General features: G+C 44.9%; 1 protein-coding gene across 1 annotated transcript; it reads left to right on the forward strand.

Annotated features, from left to right (window-relative positions):
* On the forward strand, window positions 1,564-12,437 carry GNAT2 (G protein subunit alpha transducin 2). Its single transcript, XM_021090070.1, has 8 exons — window positions 1,564-2,545; window positions 4,469-4,511; window positions 4,803-4,944; window positions 5,655-5,812; window positions 8,956-9,084; window positions 9,314-9,443; window positions 11,133-11,286; window positions 12,096-12,437. The coding sequence occupies exons 1-8, from the start codon at window positions 2,428-2,430 to the stop codon at window positions 12,284-12,286; spliced, it is 1,065 nt and encodes a 354-aa protein (XP_020945729.1). The 5' UTR covers window positions 1,564-2,427; the 3' UTR covers window positions 12,287-12,437.

The following is a 16,577-nucleotide window of genomic DNA, read 5'->3' on the forward strand; positions in this document are numbered from 1 at the left end:
TTGGAGTTCCCGTCGTGGCGCAGTGGTTAACGAATCCGACTAGGAACCATGAGGTTGCTGATTCAGTCCCTGCCCTTGTTCAGTGGGTTAATGATCTGGCGTTGCCATGAGCTGTGGTGTAGGTTGCAGATGCGGCTCGGATCCCGCGTTGCTGTGGCTCTGGCGTAGGCTGGTGGCTACAGCTCCGATTAGACCCCTAGCCTGGGAACCTCCATATGCCGCGGGAGTGGCCCAAGAAATAGCAAAAAAGACAAAAAAAAAAAAAAAAAATACAGTTTCTCAGGTTCTGGAATAGGCACAATTATTGGAACTTACTGATTGTAAAACACATTCTTTTAAAAACATATATTTTAACATCTTTGAAATCACAATCCATGGCATCTAAGATTTGATGAAATACAGAAACAAGCATCCTGGTTCATTCATATCATCTGGCCAGTCTGAGAAGAAAAAAACAAAAAAACAAAAACAAAAACAAAACAGTTTCCCAATACTCCCTAGGGCAGAGCTTTTCATTCTTTAGTATCCTCGGAGTCACCTGTGATTCTGTTGAAATGCAGGTTCTGAATCAGATGGTCTGGGTTCCGCCCTCGGATTCTGCATCTCTAAGAAGCTCCTGCGTGCACTGTGCGAGGCCTTGCACCACATTTGGGGCAGCTGCCATCTAAAGCATGTCCCTCTGAAGAGGCTCCGTAGGGACTCATTTAAATGAAGCAATTGGCATAGAGAAGTGTGACCAATGGAGAGTGCCTTCCATATGTCTGAGGCGATTTCTAGGCTGCATTCTCATTTCTCTCCAGGAGGGGGCAGTTGGGAGGAGGGCCAGAGGGAGGGCGGCCCTGACCTTTGAGGAGCCAGAGGCTGGAGTCCAATTCCCCATGGAAACCCTTTGCTGTAAGAGGCAGCACAAGCCCCCGACGTTAAATGCTAACAAAGTTCACTCGCCAAGTGAATTGGGGCCACAGGTGGCTTTGGGGGTGGAGGGTAAGCAGCCCCATTCTCTCCACCATATACCCTTTTCCTTCCTCCCTTCCTTCACCAAACCTTATTTAGTTATTTATTTATTTAGTTTCTTTAGGGCCATACCCATGACATATGGAAGTTCCCAGGCTAGGGGTCGAATCAGAGCTGCAGCTGCTGGCCTACACCACAGCCACAGCAACACAGGATCCAAGCAACATCTGCAATCTACACCACGGCTCACGGCAACGCCCAATCCTTAACTCACTGAGTGGGGCCAGGGATCAAACCCACATCCTCATGGATGCTAGTCAGGTTGGTTACTGCGGAGTCCCCACAGGACCTCCCTCACCAAACTTTATTGAGGATCCACTAATAAAACACAAGGTCTGAGAGTTTCCGTCATGGCTCAGTGGTTAACAAACTGGACTGGCATCTATGAGGTTGGGGTTTGATCCCTGGCCTCACTCAGTGGGTTGAGCATCTGGCATTGCTGTGAGCTGTGGTGTAGGTCGCAGACATGGCTTGGATCCTGAGTTGCTATGGCTTTGGCTCTGGCATAGGCCTGCGGCCACAGCTCCAATTGGATTCCTAGCCTGGGAACCTCCATATGCCACGGGTGCAGCCCTAAAAAAAAAAGGTCTGAAGGATTCAAGGATGAATCGTATTTGGTCCCTGACCTCCAGTGGGAGCAATTCAGTCTGGGGGAACCCTTGTGTAAAATATGGACACGAAGTGATTAAGTGCGAATAGCAGAAGTATGTACAAAGAGATGAGCCAGATAAAGGAACAATGCTAATAGCTTCCTGGTGTGGCAGCCACTAGAAGGGCTGGATAAAACATTTCTAATCATCCCCAGAAAAAGGCAACACCGCAAACAAAAATTCCTTGCCAGGACCAGCCTTCTGTGATGGAGGAGTGTGCTTTGATCCCTTGAAACCATGCAATATGGAGCTTCAACATGAGGGGAGCTTCCTGTATTTGTGCTTCTAGTCTCCAGCTCTAAGATGCAAGTGAACCTAGAAAGGGAGTGCTTTTGGGGGCATCACTCCCTCAGAAGTTAGGGCAGCTGTTATCTTATTCCAGAGAGCTCCAGTATCTGCACCCTATTCTCCTGTATCTGAATCCAGCAGTTCATTTCCATAGGTACAGAGACACTTGAGTGTTTGCCCTCTGTCATGTTGAGCTCTTAATTGGCTTGACCCATCACATTGCTAGATATAAAGGCTACAATCCCTAGACTAAGTAGGTCTCCAGCTGGGTAGGGAGTTTCAGGCCAGGCAGGTGGGGTACAAGGACCTACAGTCTGCTCCCTCACCCAGCTCCCTACAGACCGGCTTTTTAGGAGGACTAAGAACCTGATACTTGATCCCAGTTTACTTTTTCCTTATCTTTCATCTCACAGATAGGAAATCCTAAAGGAGACGATTAAGGGCCGGAGGAAGCAGCTGAGAAGACAGCAGAAAGATGGGGAGTGGAGCCAGTGCTGAGGACAAAGAACTGGCCAAGAGGTCCAAGGAGCTAGAAAAGAAGCTGCAGGAGGATGCTGACAAGGAAGCCAAGACCGTCAAGCTGCTATTGCTGGGTGAGCGAGATGGGAAGATGAGCCAGAGAAGGAGAAGTACCTTCTCCTTCTCCTTCCTGCTTATCCTGGATGGTAGGTGGGTTTTAGCCCACTGTGTGGGGAGGAGGGATGGCAGGTCATTTTTCTTCTCCTCATCCAGTCTCAGGCTAGGGGATCAGGAACTCAAAGGCTGAGCAAGCCACCCCAGTGAGATCCAGAATGCCAGTGCCACTCTGGAATTGTTCGGCCCCTCTTCTGGTTTAAGCCAGGAAGAATGCAAGGCCAGGATGGACCCACCCACCTCTGGATCTAACCAAACCTAACACCAATTAGCAAATACCCTGAACAGTGGGCTTGCAGACTCACCCAATCTGCAGTCAGAGAACTCGGAAAAGGACAGTGGGCTCAGAATGGTGGACTCAGAAGCCCTACCACATAATCGGTGCCATGTAGTCCCTGGGATATGTCCATGGGTTCTTGCCAAGTATGCTGGTTCCTTCTCCTTGCTCTCAGTAAAAATTTGTAAAAAAGTTTATAAATAGGGATCCCTGAGTGGAGAGGCTCCTTTCCTGGCTTCCTATTCAGTACTGCCTCTAAAGCCCCTGCCAGATGGGAAGCTCATCAGCTTGATGAGCTCCTAAGCAGATCACAGGTTTGTGCTGAAAAAAAGAAAAGCACCTCAGTCGTCAGAAGTTCATGACGGCTGTAAATAGACCAAGACAATAGAGAAGGGACTCCCAGTGAAGGAGAAACCCCATTGATAGTATAGAGCTAGGCTAGCTGGTAGGGTTTTTTGTTTTTATTTTAAATTTTGTTTGTTTTGTTTTGTTGTCTTTTTAGGGTCACACCCACTGCATCTGAAAGTTCCCAGGCCAGGGGCCAAATGGGAGCTGCAGCTGATGACCTACGTCACAGCCGCAGCCACGCCAGATCCTTAACTCACTGAACGAGGCCAGGGATGGAACCTGCATTCCCATGGATACTAGTCAAGTTGGCGACCACTGAGCCACACCGGGAACTCCCAAGCGGGTAGGGTCTTTATAGCAGAGGACTGGGTGGCTGGGCTGGGTTTCAAAGCCCACGAGGAGCCTGAGAACTAGAGCCGCAGGCTAAGGCACCTCCTTTTCCTCAGCTGATCTGTGGCGTAGCCCTCAGGACACACTAAAGAGCATCCCTGCACCCGGACTCCAAAGAGCCCAGGAGGCTACAGAGCGGAAAGAGACGGCAAGGCCACAGAGAGACCTCTTAAGCCTAAGCCGCTTTCTTCTACATTCGGGATAAGAAGCTTAGGGAGAACTAGCTCAGGATAAGTGGGAGGGGGTTAAGCCTCAGGGATATAGAGACTGGGGGAGAGGGTTGCAGGGTGTGTGGGGTTCTGATGGAGGGAGAGGGGAGTGTGAATGAGGATATTAGAACACTTTAGCCCACAAAGGACACAGCAAGATAATGGAAAAAGCGTATTTCAGTGAAGGGATCCAGCTGTCTCCAGTCCTGCCATAAGATCAGTCTCCGGAGTAAAAATAGGCAGAGTAGAAATGTATTAAAGGAACATCTCTGAATCTCTGTGGTTCTCAGTGAGATTTTGCACACCCTCACCCCCATCCCAAGACATCGGAAAGGTCTAGAGACGTCTTTAGCTGTCACAATTGGAAGAGTGACGTGCTGTTGGCCTCCAGTGGGTAGAGGCCAGGCGTGCTGCTCAGCACCCTGCACAGGACAGCTCTCTATATGCACAAAATGTCAGCAGTGCAGAGGCTGAGAAACTCTAAATCCAGGCTGAATGGCCTGAGCTCACGGCTGGCAGCAACTGAGGCTGTGGTCACCCCCTGTATTCTCTCCTAACACGGTTCCCCAGCGAGCGGTGGCTGAGACGTCCCCCGGGCACCTACTGGAGGGTGGGGGAGAAGTGGTGGAAATCCGAAGCATAAGCATTTCTCCCTGCAGGTGCCGGGGAGTCAGGGAAGAGCACTATCGTCAAACAGATGAAGTGAGTAGGCACAAAGCCCCAAGGGACTGAGGTAGGGTGAAGAAGTCAGTAGGGCCAGGGGAAGCCTGGAGGATAAAGGGCGCTTTAGCCTGAAGGAACCTCGGCAAAGCATATAAAAGACCTCATTCCTAAGGCCCCTCATCTGCATGCCCCATGTCCCTCACACTCCACCTTGAACAGCAGTACGAAGAGAGATTAAGTTCTTAGGACCCTTTAAATCCTCCCAGCTTCCCAGTCCCTTAGGTCTGGTTACTCAGGTCCAGCTAAGGGCTGGGTGTCTCCCTCTTGCAGGATCATTCATCAGGATGGCTATTCACCAGAAGAATGCCTGGAGTACAAGGCCATCATCTATGGGAACGTGCTGCAGTCCATCCTGGCTATCATCCGGGCCATGTCCACACTGGGCATTGACTACTCTGAACCGAGCTGTGCGGTACGTGGTTAATGGTATGTGGTTAAGGGTGGAAGGAAGGGCTAATGAGAAGAAACAGACCGGAGGAAACATCAGAAAAAGGCTTATGTAACGAAAACCCTACCTGCTGAGCTTCAAGTCTTACTTCAGTCTTCTAGAAGCGTGCAATTCCTACCTTTGTCATAAATGTTCATAGAAATCTGCTCTCAGCTTCCCCTGCCTTTTTGTCTTATTTTATCATTTAAATTGTTCCCCCTGGGTTCCTTCCTCTGGCTGCAGAACTTTCATAAGCTAAATCTCTAGTTCCAGTACGGGCCTCTTCTTAGGTTTGAATCATTGAAAAGACAAAGGCCGTGGGTTCCTGTCTACCATCTTGTCTGTTGCATGGTCAATCCGGTCTTTAAACTTCCAGTCTCCCTGCAGCAGAGGCACCGTATTTTGTGGCAGGACACTCACTTTTGGACTAAGGGTGGAAGATGAAAACAGCACAGAGAGAGCCCTGGGGACCTCTGCTGTCCATTAGGCATCCCAGGGCTTGATACCCTGCCCCCTCTACATCTCAGACGCACTCTCAAAAATTAATCAGTGTTTTCTTAGAATGCTCGCTGGACACTGTCTCCCCCTCGGGCTTTGGTAGCAATGCAAAATGGTTTCTTTTCAACACTACCCCAGAAACTTCCTGGAAAGCCTTCACTTCCGCCTAATTCTCACCTGGGTTTCTTTCTTAACAGGACGATGGGCGACAGCTCAACAACCTGGCTGACTCCATTGAGGAGGGTACCATGCCTCCAGAGCTGGTGGAGGTCATCAAGAAGCTGTGGAAGGATGGTGGGGTGCAAGCCTGCTTCGACAGAGCTGCAGAGTACCAGCTCAATGACTCAGCATCTTAGTAAGACTCTGGGAAAGGGGTCGGATGAGGGATCAAGCAGCCTCCCGGGAGAAATCACAGCTAACCTAAAACTTTAGGCACTGAAAGCTGGAGACCTGAGGACTGAATTCAGCCAGTGTATCTGTTTTGTTAGGCTTGAGCAGTGTTCTACTCTGCTTTGAATTTAATATGCCTTTAGATGGGGACATTCACCCCAGCTCCCATCACTCTGTATTGCTTTACATTGGTTCACTGCAGCCTACAAAGCTGAAGACTCAAAGTTCAAAACAGGGAGTTCCTGTTGTGGCTCAGCGGTAGCAAACCCGACTAGTATCCATGAGGATGCAGGTTTGATCCCTGGCCCCACTCAGTGGGTTAAGGATCCCGAGTTGCTGTGGCTGTGGCATAGACCGGCAGCTGCAGCTCTGATTCGATCCCTAATCTGGGAACTTCCATATGCCGTAGATGCTACCCGAAAAAAGAAAAAAATTCAAAACAGAGGTGCTCTGTTTCACAGTCCTTAGCCCCTGTCCTCTGAAATTAAAGCAGGGTCTCTCCTTCCAGAGCCATGAGCACTAATGCAGCTCTGCGGTTCTGCCACTCGCTCTCCTGGGAGGCTTGTGACCCATGAGGGCCTGTTCAGGACTGAATTTTCTAGCTGGTAACATAGGCTCTACTTAGGCCACTAACCAAAATGAAAGTCTCCTTTTGGGAGTGCCAGGGCACAGGACACAAACTGCCAGGGCAAAGCAAAGGAAGTTGGTCAGGGATTAGAGAGCACCGACTCTGCAAAGCTAGTGCCCCAAAGAAAAGGTACACAGAGTTTATCAATCCTGCCTCAAACAGCATGAGCTTACGCCATAGACGGCATGAGCTTTGGGGTCAAACAGACCTGGGTCTAGTCCCTGTTCTGCCACATAATGTTGTAATAGTTATTATTTACTACCCCTGGAGGACTCACACACTCGCTCAGGCCTAGGCACTGCTCAGTGCATTAGGTACAATTTTTTTGTTTTTTGTTTTTTTGCTTTTTAGGGCCACACCCATGGCATATGAAAATTCCCAGGTTAGGGGTCAAATGCAAGCTGCAGCTGCTGCCCTATGCCACAGCAGTCACAGCCCCTCAGAATCCAAGCCTTGTCTGCAAACTACACCACCACTCACGGCAACGCTGGATCCTTAACCCACTGAGTGAGGCCGGGGGTCAAACCCACATCCTCATGGATACTAGTCAGGTTCATTTCCACTGTGCTATGACAGGAACTCCTAAGTACACTTTCTTATTTAATCTGCACAATATGCCTTTATGGTAGTGTTTTTTATTAGTCCTATTTACAGATGAAAAAACTGAGGTTCAAAGAAGTGAATTTGCCCAAAATCATAAAGTAGCAGAGGCTGTATTTAAATCCAAGTCTATTTGACTATGAAGATGAATGGTTTTTTTTTAGGGGGGGGATTGTCTTTTCTAGGGCCCCACTCGCGGCATATGGAGGTTCCCAGGCTAGGCGTCCAATCAGAGCTGTAGCCACCAGCCTACACCAGAGCCACGGCAACATGAGATCTGAGCCGTGTCTGCGACCTACACCACAGCTCACAGCAACACTGGATCCTTCAAGCACTGAGCGAGGCCAGGGATCGAACCCTCAACCTCTTGGTTCCCGGTCGGATTTGTTAACCACTGAGCCACAACAGGAACTCCCCCAGATGAATGTATTTTATAATACATCACAGTGCCTCTTATCCTGGACAAGTTAGTTATTTAACTCTTCTGGATTTTTCTGTCATCTGTAAAGTGGGATATGAACTTGGAAGGTTTATGAGGTTAAATGAGAATTTGAATGTGAAAATGCTTTCCATGTAGTAAACACTATATTAATTTCCCTTCCCTCTTTCTCTCAGTCATATCATTTCATATGTGCTTTATTTTTTTAACTTGCTAATAGTAACTGTCAGAGTTCCCGTCATGGCACATGAGAAACGAACCTGACTAGTATCCATGGGAACACAGGTTCGCTCCCTGGCCTCGATCAGTGGGTTAAGGATCTGGCATGGCTGTGGGCTATGGTGTAGGTTGCAGATGCGGCTCAGATCTGGCGTTGCTGTGGCTGTGGTGTAGGTTGGCGGCTACAGCTCTATTCGCCCCCTAGCCTGGGAACCTCCACATGCCCTGGGTGCGGCCCTAAAAAGACAAAAAAAAAGTAACTGTCAAATATATATAAAGACAGTGAGTTCCCATCATGGCTCAGTGGTTAACAAATCCGACTAGGAACCATGAGGTTTCGGGTTTGATCCCTGGCCTCAGTGGGTTAAGGATCCGGCGTGGTCGTGAGCTGTGGTGTAGGTCACAGACGCGGCTCGAATCCTGCATTGCTGTGGCTCTGACGTAGGCCAGTGGCTACAGCTCAGATTCGACCCCTAGCCTGAGAACCTCCATGTGCCGCAGGTTCGGCCCTAAAAAGACAAACAAAACCAAAAACAAAACAGAATAATGCAATCAATCACCTAGCTTCAACTTTTATCAACTGATGGCCACCCTTGTTTCACTTTCTCTCCATTCCCCACTGGATCATTTCATTTCATCCTAAAAATTTCATTCTTTGTTTTTAAAAAATAAAGATTCTTTTAAAAAGGAGTCACAACATAACCATTGCACCTAAATATTTAATGATTCCTTAATGTCACCAAATATCTAAATCAGTGTTCACTCAAGTTTCCTCAATGATCGAAAATGTTTTCCCTTCAACCTGATTCAGTGTATAAACAAGGTCCATGCGTTGTACCAACTCATGTCTTGTATGTTCCTAAAATCACTTTTAATCTATTCCTGTTTCTCAGTGAAACTTTCGGCACCCATTTAAACCACCAAATCTCATTCAAAGGTCTAGAAAATGTTGTAGTCAAGCAAAACACAAGGAAAAGTAATCTGACTTGACTTCAATGCGACAGAACCCCGGCCTCAAATGGGTTTGTCCCTCAGCCCCTTCCACACTGCCTTTTCTAAGGACACATGAGGGTTTGAAGGAAAGAATCCTAGATTTAGCAACATGGACTCTAATCCTGGTTCTATCATCAAGTTAGTTATACACCTTTGGGTAAGACCCTTCACCTTTTTTCACCTTGGCTGTGGAAAATTAAGCATCATCAATGCCAATCGCTTTCCCCAGCTACCTGAATCAATTAGACAGAATTACAGCACCTGACTACCTCCCCAATGAGCAAGATGTGCTACGATCCAGAGTCAAAACCACAGGCATCATTGAGACCAAGTTTTCTGTCAAAGACTTGAACTTCAGGTGAGTACATGTTCCCTGGGGGGCATGGCAGGTACCAGCAAAAGGGCATAGGTATGCTTCTTGGCCTTCAGTGAGCCCCGGCTGAGTTACTCCTGCGTCTCCCCATTTCCTCTCCATTCCCATCTTACTGCCAACTGCCCCCATAGCGGCCACCTCTCTGGGGTACACACCAAGGGCATATGGGTCATACGTTGGGCGTACGTTTGAGAACAGCTGTTTCTTCTCTCAGGATGTTTGATGTGGGTGGGCAGAGATCAGAGAGAAAGAAGTGGATCCACTGCTTTGAGGGCGTCACCTGCATCATCTTCTGTGCAGCCCTCAGTGCCTACGATATGGTGCTGGTGGAAGACGACGAAGTGGTGAGTGGCCTTTGCACCAAGCAGCTTTGATAGCACGTTCCCCACAACCCAGCCACTAAGCTTTGTGTCACTACAGCGCCTCCACTTGGGGGCATTGGTTTCAGCTCATGTTAATAATCTAGCAGTCTTCTGGCAGACCAATCAGTGTTTCAGGCAAGTAATTCTTGAAAAATCTCCTCTTCTGTAGGTTCTAGGTTAGCACTTTAGAGCTCCAGATTTACTAAGAGCTTGGTCTCAGGTTAGATATCCAAGTATCATATCACAGAGCTCATAAGAGAAATTGAGTATTAAAGGGATAAGTAATCATTAACTTGGCCAAGCAAAGACGTTATACTTAGTCCTCTCCCAGGCTGCCAATGGGAGTAAAGGCTAAGAGATGAAAATGACAGAGCAGAAAAAAGTGTATGATGTCTATCTTTATGCAACGCGATAAGGGGGCGGAGCTACTAACATCATATGGAAACCTAAATATATACTCAGTGTCAACAGGACAAAGGGGAGACCAGCAAACCAGGTTTCTCACATGCCACTTAAATTGGCGGCTGGTGAACCACCTGAGGGTGGTCTCCTGAGTGTGTAGAGTTTTACAAGACAGGGGCTCAGCAGGACAAGTGTCAGCTCAGCCAGGTACCTTCCAAGTGAAGACAGAGGATGTCAAAGGTATGGAAAATGCCAATTTCACATAAGCATCGGCTCTATAAACAGAGGACCACAGCTTACTGATAAAAGACAAGGCTCCTATCCTCTTATCCCCTGCTCCAGTTCTCCCTTCTCCTTCAGGGTCAGGTTCAAGTTCACATTAGAGCATTCTGAATATCTTCTAACCAAAATGTCTTACAGGGCCATTCATTTTCCAAGATCTTTCATTTTTAACCTTGAAGTCTACAAGGTCTTAAAAGGTTTTTGCAGGAGTATTAGCTATTAGAAATGGCTCCAAATTAGTTTCCTTTTTTAGGTGAAAAGATTGAGCCCAGGTCAGCAAAGAGCACACTTAGAGAGCCTCAAGTCCTGCTCCTCAGCAACAGGCTGGCTTGGGGCACTGGGTAACCTCAGGACCCTGCAGATTATTGCATTACTGCTCACTCACTCAAAGTGGCAATCGGAGAAGGAAATGAGGCCGAAGTACTTGTGATGTGGCACTGGGAAATTCTTTAGCCCTTACCATGTGGCAGCAGTGCCGAAGAATCCATACCATGTTTCTGCCCAAACTGAAATCTGGGCCTCTAAACAAGAGGCTAGCAAAACCATCCTGGAGATGTACATGGACTGGGGTTAACTCAGGCGCAGTTTCAGCCCTCAATCAGCAGCCCTTATGGATAGCAAAGTCCTGAGTTGTGCCCTGGCCACCAAAGACCTGCATAACACTTACTGCATACCTATATGCCAGTTACTACCCTGGACATGATACATACATGATCTCATTTAACTTCATAATAATCCTGTGAGATAGGAAAACAGACTCAGAAAAGCTCAACACCTGCCCCCGAATCACACAGCTGTGAGATAAAAAAGCTTAGAAGGAAGTCAGAGCTCTTTGGCTCTACTCCACCACACGAAAAAGAGATAAGCTGTGCTCTACCTTTCCGTTTACATTTGGAACACTAGTCCCTGCAGGGGGAATGAAACAGCAAGTAGACATATATCCCATCAGCCCAACCTGATCTCTCTGATGGTATTTCCTCTTACTAGAATCGTATGCATGAGTCATTGCACCTGTTCAACAGCATTTGCAACCACAAGTTCTTTGCGGCTACTTCCATTGTCCTCTTTCTCAACAAGAAGGACCTCTTTGAGGAAAAAATCAAGAAAGTCCATCTCAGCATTTGTTTTCCTGAGTATGATGGTAAGTGCCAAGGGTTAGAGACAATTCTTTCATAGTAATGACAGGTGATTTCCTCATTTCCGGTACCAAGGAGTCATGAAGGAACTTGTCTTTAGGGAGTAGTGAAGTGTAATCTCCTTTGCTTTGCTGAGTTGATGATCCCTTATTCCTTCCTTTACTTTTATGTTTTTGCTTTTTTTTTTTTTTTTTTAGGGCCACACCCATGGCATATGTAAGTTCCCAGGCTAGGGGCTGAATCAGAGCTAAGCTGCCAGCCTACACCACAGCCACAGCCATTAGGATCTAAGCCGCATCTGTGACCTACACCACACCTCATGGCAATGCCAGATCCTTGACCCACTGATAGAGGCCAGGGATCAAACCCAAGTCCTCGTGGATACTAGTTAGGTTTGTTACTGCTGAGCCACAACAGGAACTCCCCCCTATTTCTTTAATAGTCAGTTCCATTTATAAGCTTTGTGATGTCCAAGTGATATTTGGATGTCTAAGTGAGAAACTTGGGCATTTAGTTAGAGATTTACATTCAGATGTCTCTGGAATAGAGCAGACATTAACTGCAGGAGAGCCACCGAGTGTTCAAATGATACCTGCCAGAAATCAAGAATGGAGAAAAAGAGACACCTCTTTCTTCAATTTCTTTGCTCAAGTGGGAAACACTAGAGTACAATAGAGAAGACCCTCCCTCCAAAAACAGGCCCCCAACCACAGCTGTCTCACACATTTTGAGGATCAAGTCAGTTACTTAAAAATTAAGTGAGCAACTAAGGGTTAATTTATCCCACTTCTTTACTGTTTTTCTGGAAAACCAGGGAACAACTCTTATGAGGATGCAGGGAATTATATCAAGAGTCAGTTCCTTGACCTCAACATGAGAAAAGACGTCAAAGAAATCTATAGTCACATGACCTGTGCTACAGATACACAGAATGTCAAATTTGTATTTGATGCAGTTACCGATATTATCATCAAAGAAAACCTCAAGGACTGTGGACTCTTCTAATGCTCGCCATTCCTCAAGTACACCTTCTATAAACAGGCTTGGAATCTGGGTAATTTCAAGCAGAAAAATTTAGGTCAATATATCATGACATGAAGAATGAATCCATTCTCCCTTGGAGATGGAGTATGTATGACTGCAATTGTGTCTCATATGTTCTTTTACAAGTGGGATGGCTAGTGCAGTTTTAAAGAACACAAGGCCCGGAGTCTGAAGACCCAAGTTCCAGTACTAGTTCTGCAACTTACTATAAAAATGTAAATATTTCATTTCTTTGAACCTTGAGTCCCTCATCTATAAAATGAAAATAACGTCTCCACTACTTCAGAACTTTTTATTATTCTAATAATTATTCTAATGATTTATCAATTATTCTAATGATCACAAACATAATAAAGTGAAGGCACATAAAACCTGTGTGGTTAGTCACAGAAAAAATCCTATATAAAAGCTCTAACTTAAGAAATTCAACACGAGGTTTTTAGATGAATTATCCTAAACAAAAGAGCAAACCTTCCCTGAAGCCTGCAAAAAGTAATTAAAAACAAAACCTCAATAAACCTACCACTTCTTTTTACTAACAGACCTTTATGTGCCTTAGCTCAGAGATCTGAATCACTAGATAGATGTGAGTTCGTTAGTTTTCTAAGGCACATCCAAAAATTGATTTTTATTAAGCATAGAGTATCTATCCCTTTGCTCCCAAACTGCCAAAAGACTCTGTTCCCTATATCTCTGTAAGCGCAGGGATACTTGCCACTGTAAGTAGCTTTCTTAGCTCTACAAGACACTTTCTGAATAAACTTAGAGGACGTAACATACTCCCACTTGGAGTATTAATGATTTTATTGTTGCCACTTCCATATCACAGAATTAAAAATAAGTGAGCGATCCTAAAATCCTCATCTCAATTGCTACATGTTTCAGAACTAAAAAAGGCAGTGATTTTGCTTTAGGCGCTGAAAATCTTTGCAGCTGGGTCCATGTGATGCCTGGCTGAAAACAACATCCCCCCAAACAGGCCAACAATTAAATTTATTCTTTAAGCTCCTGTGAGGGGAACAAAGCTTGTATTTATCTTGACAGGAGGTGGTGACGTCAAGTATAGATTTAGCATTTACAACTACTAGGAAAGAAAGCTCTTGGCATCCAAGATTTGGTATATAAAAGAAAGTGTCAATTAAAATGAAAATCTGCTCCTTGCCAGGAATACACATTCACACTTAGGCTACTACTAGCAATATTGATACTACAGAGCCATATGAGCTTGAAATACACCGAAGAATAAATTTGCAGCTGTTAAAATTGGATTCATTTAATAGTCTTCCTGATTACTTGAAAAGGAACCAACTTTGGAAAATTACCAGAGAAGAAAAAAACACAATTCTGCCTACTGACGATCAAAAAAAGTAAGCCAGGAGTTCCCACTATGTCTTAGTGGGTTAAAATTCCAACTGCAGCAGCTTGAGCCACTTGCAGAGATGCAGGTTCAATCCCAGCTCAGTGCAGTGGATTAAAGGATTCTGATGCTGCCACAGCAGCTGCAGTTCAATTCAATCCCTGGTCTAGAACTTCCATATGCTGTAAGTGGGGACATTAAAAAAAAAAAAAAAAGTGCTTGTTGAGGGACTATTCTAAAGGGCACACTCCAATGATCACTACCTTCTTGGCTTTAACTCAACTTGTAGGGATTCTGAGTCTTTTTGATATCATGGATCTCTCTGGCAGTCTGATGAAACCTATGGATCTCTTCTCAAAATAGTTAAAAGTGCATAAAATAGAATTCAGAATTACAAAGGAAGCAGACATACTGAATTCAGCTCTATCTTTGGTGTTCTGAAGCCCCAGGTTAACAATCTTTGCTACAGCCATGATCTTATCTATACAGGGCCCAAGCGTAATTGTTCCCATTTATTCCACTTTCAAGTAGGATAGCCCCACCCACCCCCAAATCATGCCAGATTGTTTATTTTTTTCTTTCTTTTTTTTTCCTTTTCTTTTTAGGGCTGCATCTGTGGCATATAGAGGTTCCCAAGCTAGGGGTTGAATCGGAGCTATGGCTACCAGACTATGCCACAGCCACAGCCACACAGGATCCGAGCTGCATCTGGGACCTATGCCACAGCTCCCGGCAACACCAGATCCTTAACCCACTGAGCAAGGCCAGGGATCAAACCCACAACCTCATAGTTCCTAGTTGGATTCATTTGCACTGCGCCACGACAGGAAATCCTGTTCCTTTAAGTTTTCCTTAATCTTTGGCTCTAGGCAGGAATTGGTTATGGGCCAAACTATAAAAGATTGACGTTCATACAGAACCTGTCCTATAGAACTAGTATGAAAACAGAGCCAGTGGGACAGGTCTTCTGGTAGAACGATCTCTAGCAGAATAAAACATGTTTTATTTCTTTTGCTTCGGCAGACATCCCAACACTTTTAACTAGTTTATAAACAAATTCACACAAGCCACCCTATATGCACTTTGCAATAGGTTTATTTTGGAGGCTGGATGAAGTACCAGTACTGAAAAGCAACACATTCTACAGCTGATTTACTGAAGTTAGGATCTGGCTAATCATTTCATGTTTTCAAACTAAAACTCTTCTAGTGAGTCTATAAAGAATAAAATTTGGGGCCTTGGTCATCCATTCACCTGTTTCTTAGAACAAAGTCAAAACAATCTTCTGAAGCTCTTAGCCAACACTGGGCTCTTCTCTGAAAAGGTAAGAGAATTTTACCTGTGAAATTTACTTTGAAATGTTCTGGATAGGCTTCCAAAAAAGGCATTAATCCTTACCCTAGCTCAACTGTCAGGCCCAGAGATGGTTCCCAAACCTTACACTACCAGAGACAACCACATCAGGACTTCTCCCACACAACTGGCTTATTTTATCTCATGGACATTTTGATTGTGTGCATGAAAAGGTCTTTTTGTATAAAATGGCTCTTAGAAAGCTTAAAATCAAAATTAAGCCATACACTCACTCTGGTCTCTACATGTCTTTTTTTTTTTGCTTCGCTTTACATTTACACTATACTACTGAATTGTATGTCATTACAAATTCCTTTTTGTAACAAGACAGGTTAGAAACTAATACCATCGTGGCTCAGCAGTTAACAAACCCGACTAGTATCCATGAGGACATGGGTTGGAGCTCTGGCCTCGCTTAGTGGGGTAAAGATCCGGCATTGCTGTGAGCTGTGGTGTAGGTCACAGAAGTGGCTTGGATCCTGAGTTGCTGTGGCTGTGGCATAGGCCAGCAGGTGCAGCTCCCATTTGACCCCTAGCCTCGGAACTTCCATATGCCACGGGTGTGTCCCTAAAAAAAAGGAAAGAAAAAAAAACAAGTAACTAATACTCAATTCTATATTAATATACTGCAATCTTAATTCTTAGAATGATAAAATCAGAAGAAACTTAAAATATTACAGGTCCATGTCTAGTAATTTATAGACAAGACACGGAGGCTAAGGGAAGTGTTCATCAAGATCACACTACTAGGAAGTAGCAGTACTAGAAAACTCAAGCAGGTCTTCTAAATCCAGAGTCAGTGGTCTTTCTCTATGTGCCATGCTACCAACAGCCCACCATACATTATGACATTAAAGTCATCTTCTCTTTTTCCTAAATTCCTGCTATTTCCAACCAAATCCTTGGTTATTTTAAAATTATGCCACCTCTAAATCATAGATACTTAAAAGCATCTCCAAACTAAATACAAAGTGGTCTCAAGATGGAATTCAAAATTAGCATAAAATTAGAAAAATATAAATATCTTTGTCAAAGGTATAATTTCCTGTTCTTATCCTTGGAGGGGAGAGACTGTAATACATTTCCCTTGCTTTGCATGGTTAGACACTGATGACGGCAAGCCGAATGTAAATTAGATTCCATTTCATGTAAATCTGATGACGGCTGTTTTTTCTTTACAAAAATATGACTGACATAAAGGGACAAATACAGTATGATTCCACTTATATGAGATACCTAAATTAGTCATGAAGTAAATATGGAAAGTAGAATGATGGTTACCAGGGGCCGGGAGAAGGAGATGGGGAGTTACTGTTTAACTGGCACGGAGTTCCAGTTTGGGAAGATGAAAAAATTTCTGGAGATGGATGTTGGTGATAATGTGAATGCACTTAATACTATGAACTATACACTTAAAAATGAGTAAAATGGCAAATTTCCACAATAAAAAAGTGGAAAAATATCATTGAAATGCTTTTATGTTTCTGTGGATTAATGGATAAAAGAAGCACAAAAATTCAGTCTAAAAATTCAGGCTAAAAG

The sequence above is a fragment of the Sus scrofa genome, chromosome 4 (assembly GCF_000003025.6).
Source record: "Sus scrofa isolate TJ Tabasco breed Duroc chromosome 4, Sscrofa11.1, whole genome shotgun sequence".
Taxonomy (NCBI): Eukaryota; Metazoa; Chordata; class Mammalia; order Artiodactyla; family Suidae; genus Sus; species Sus scrofa.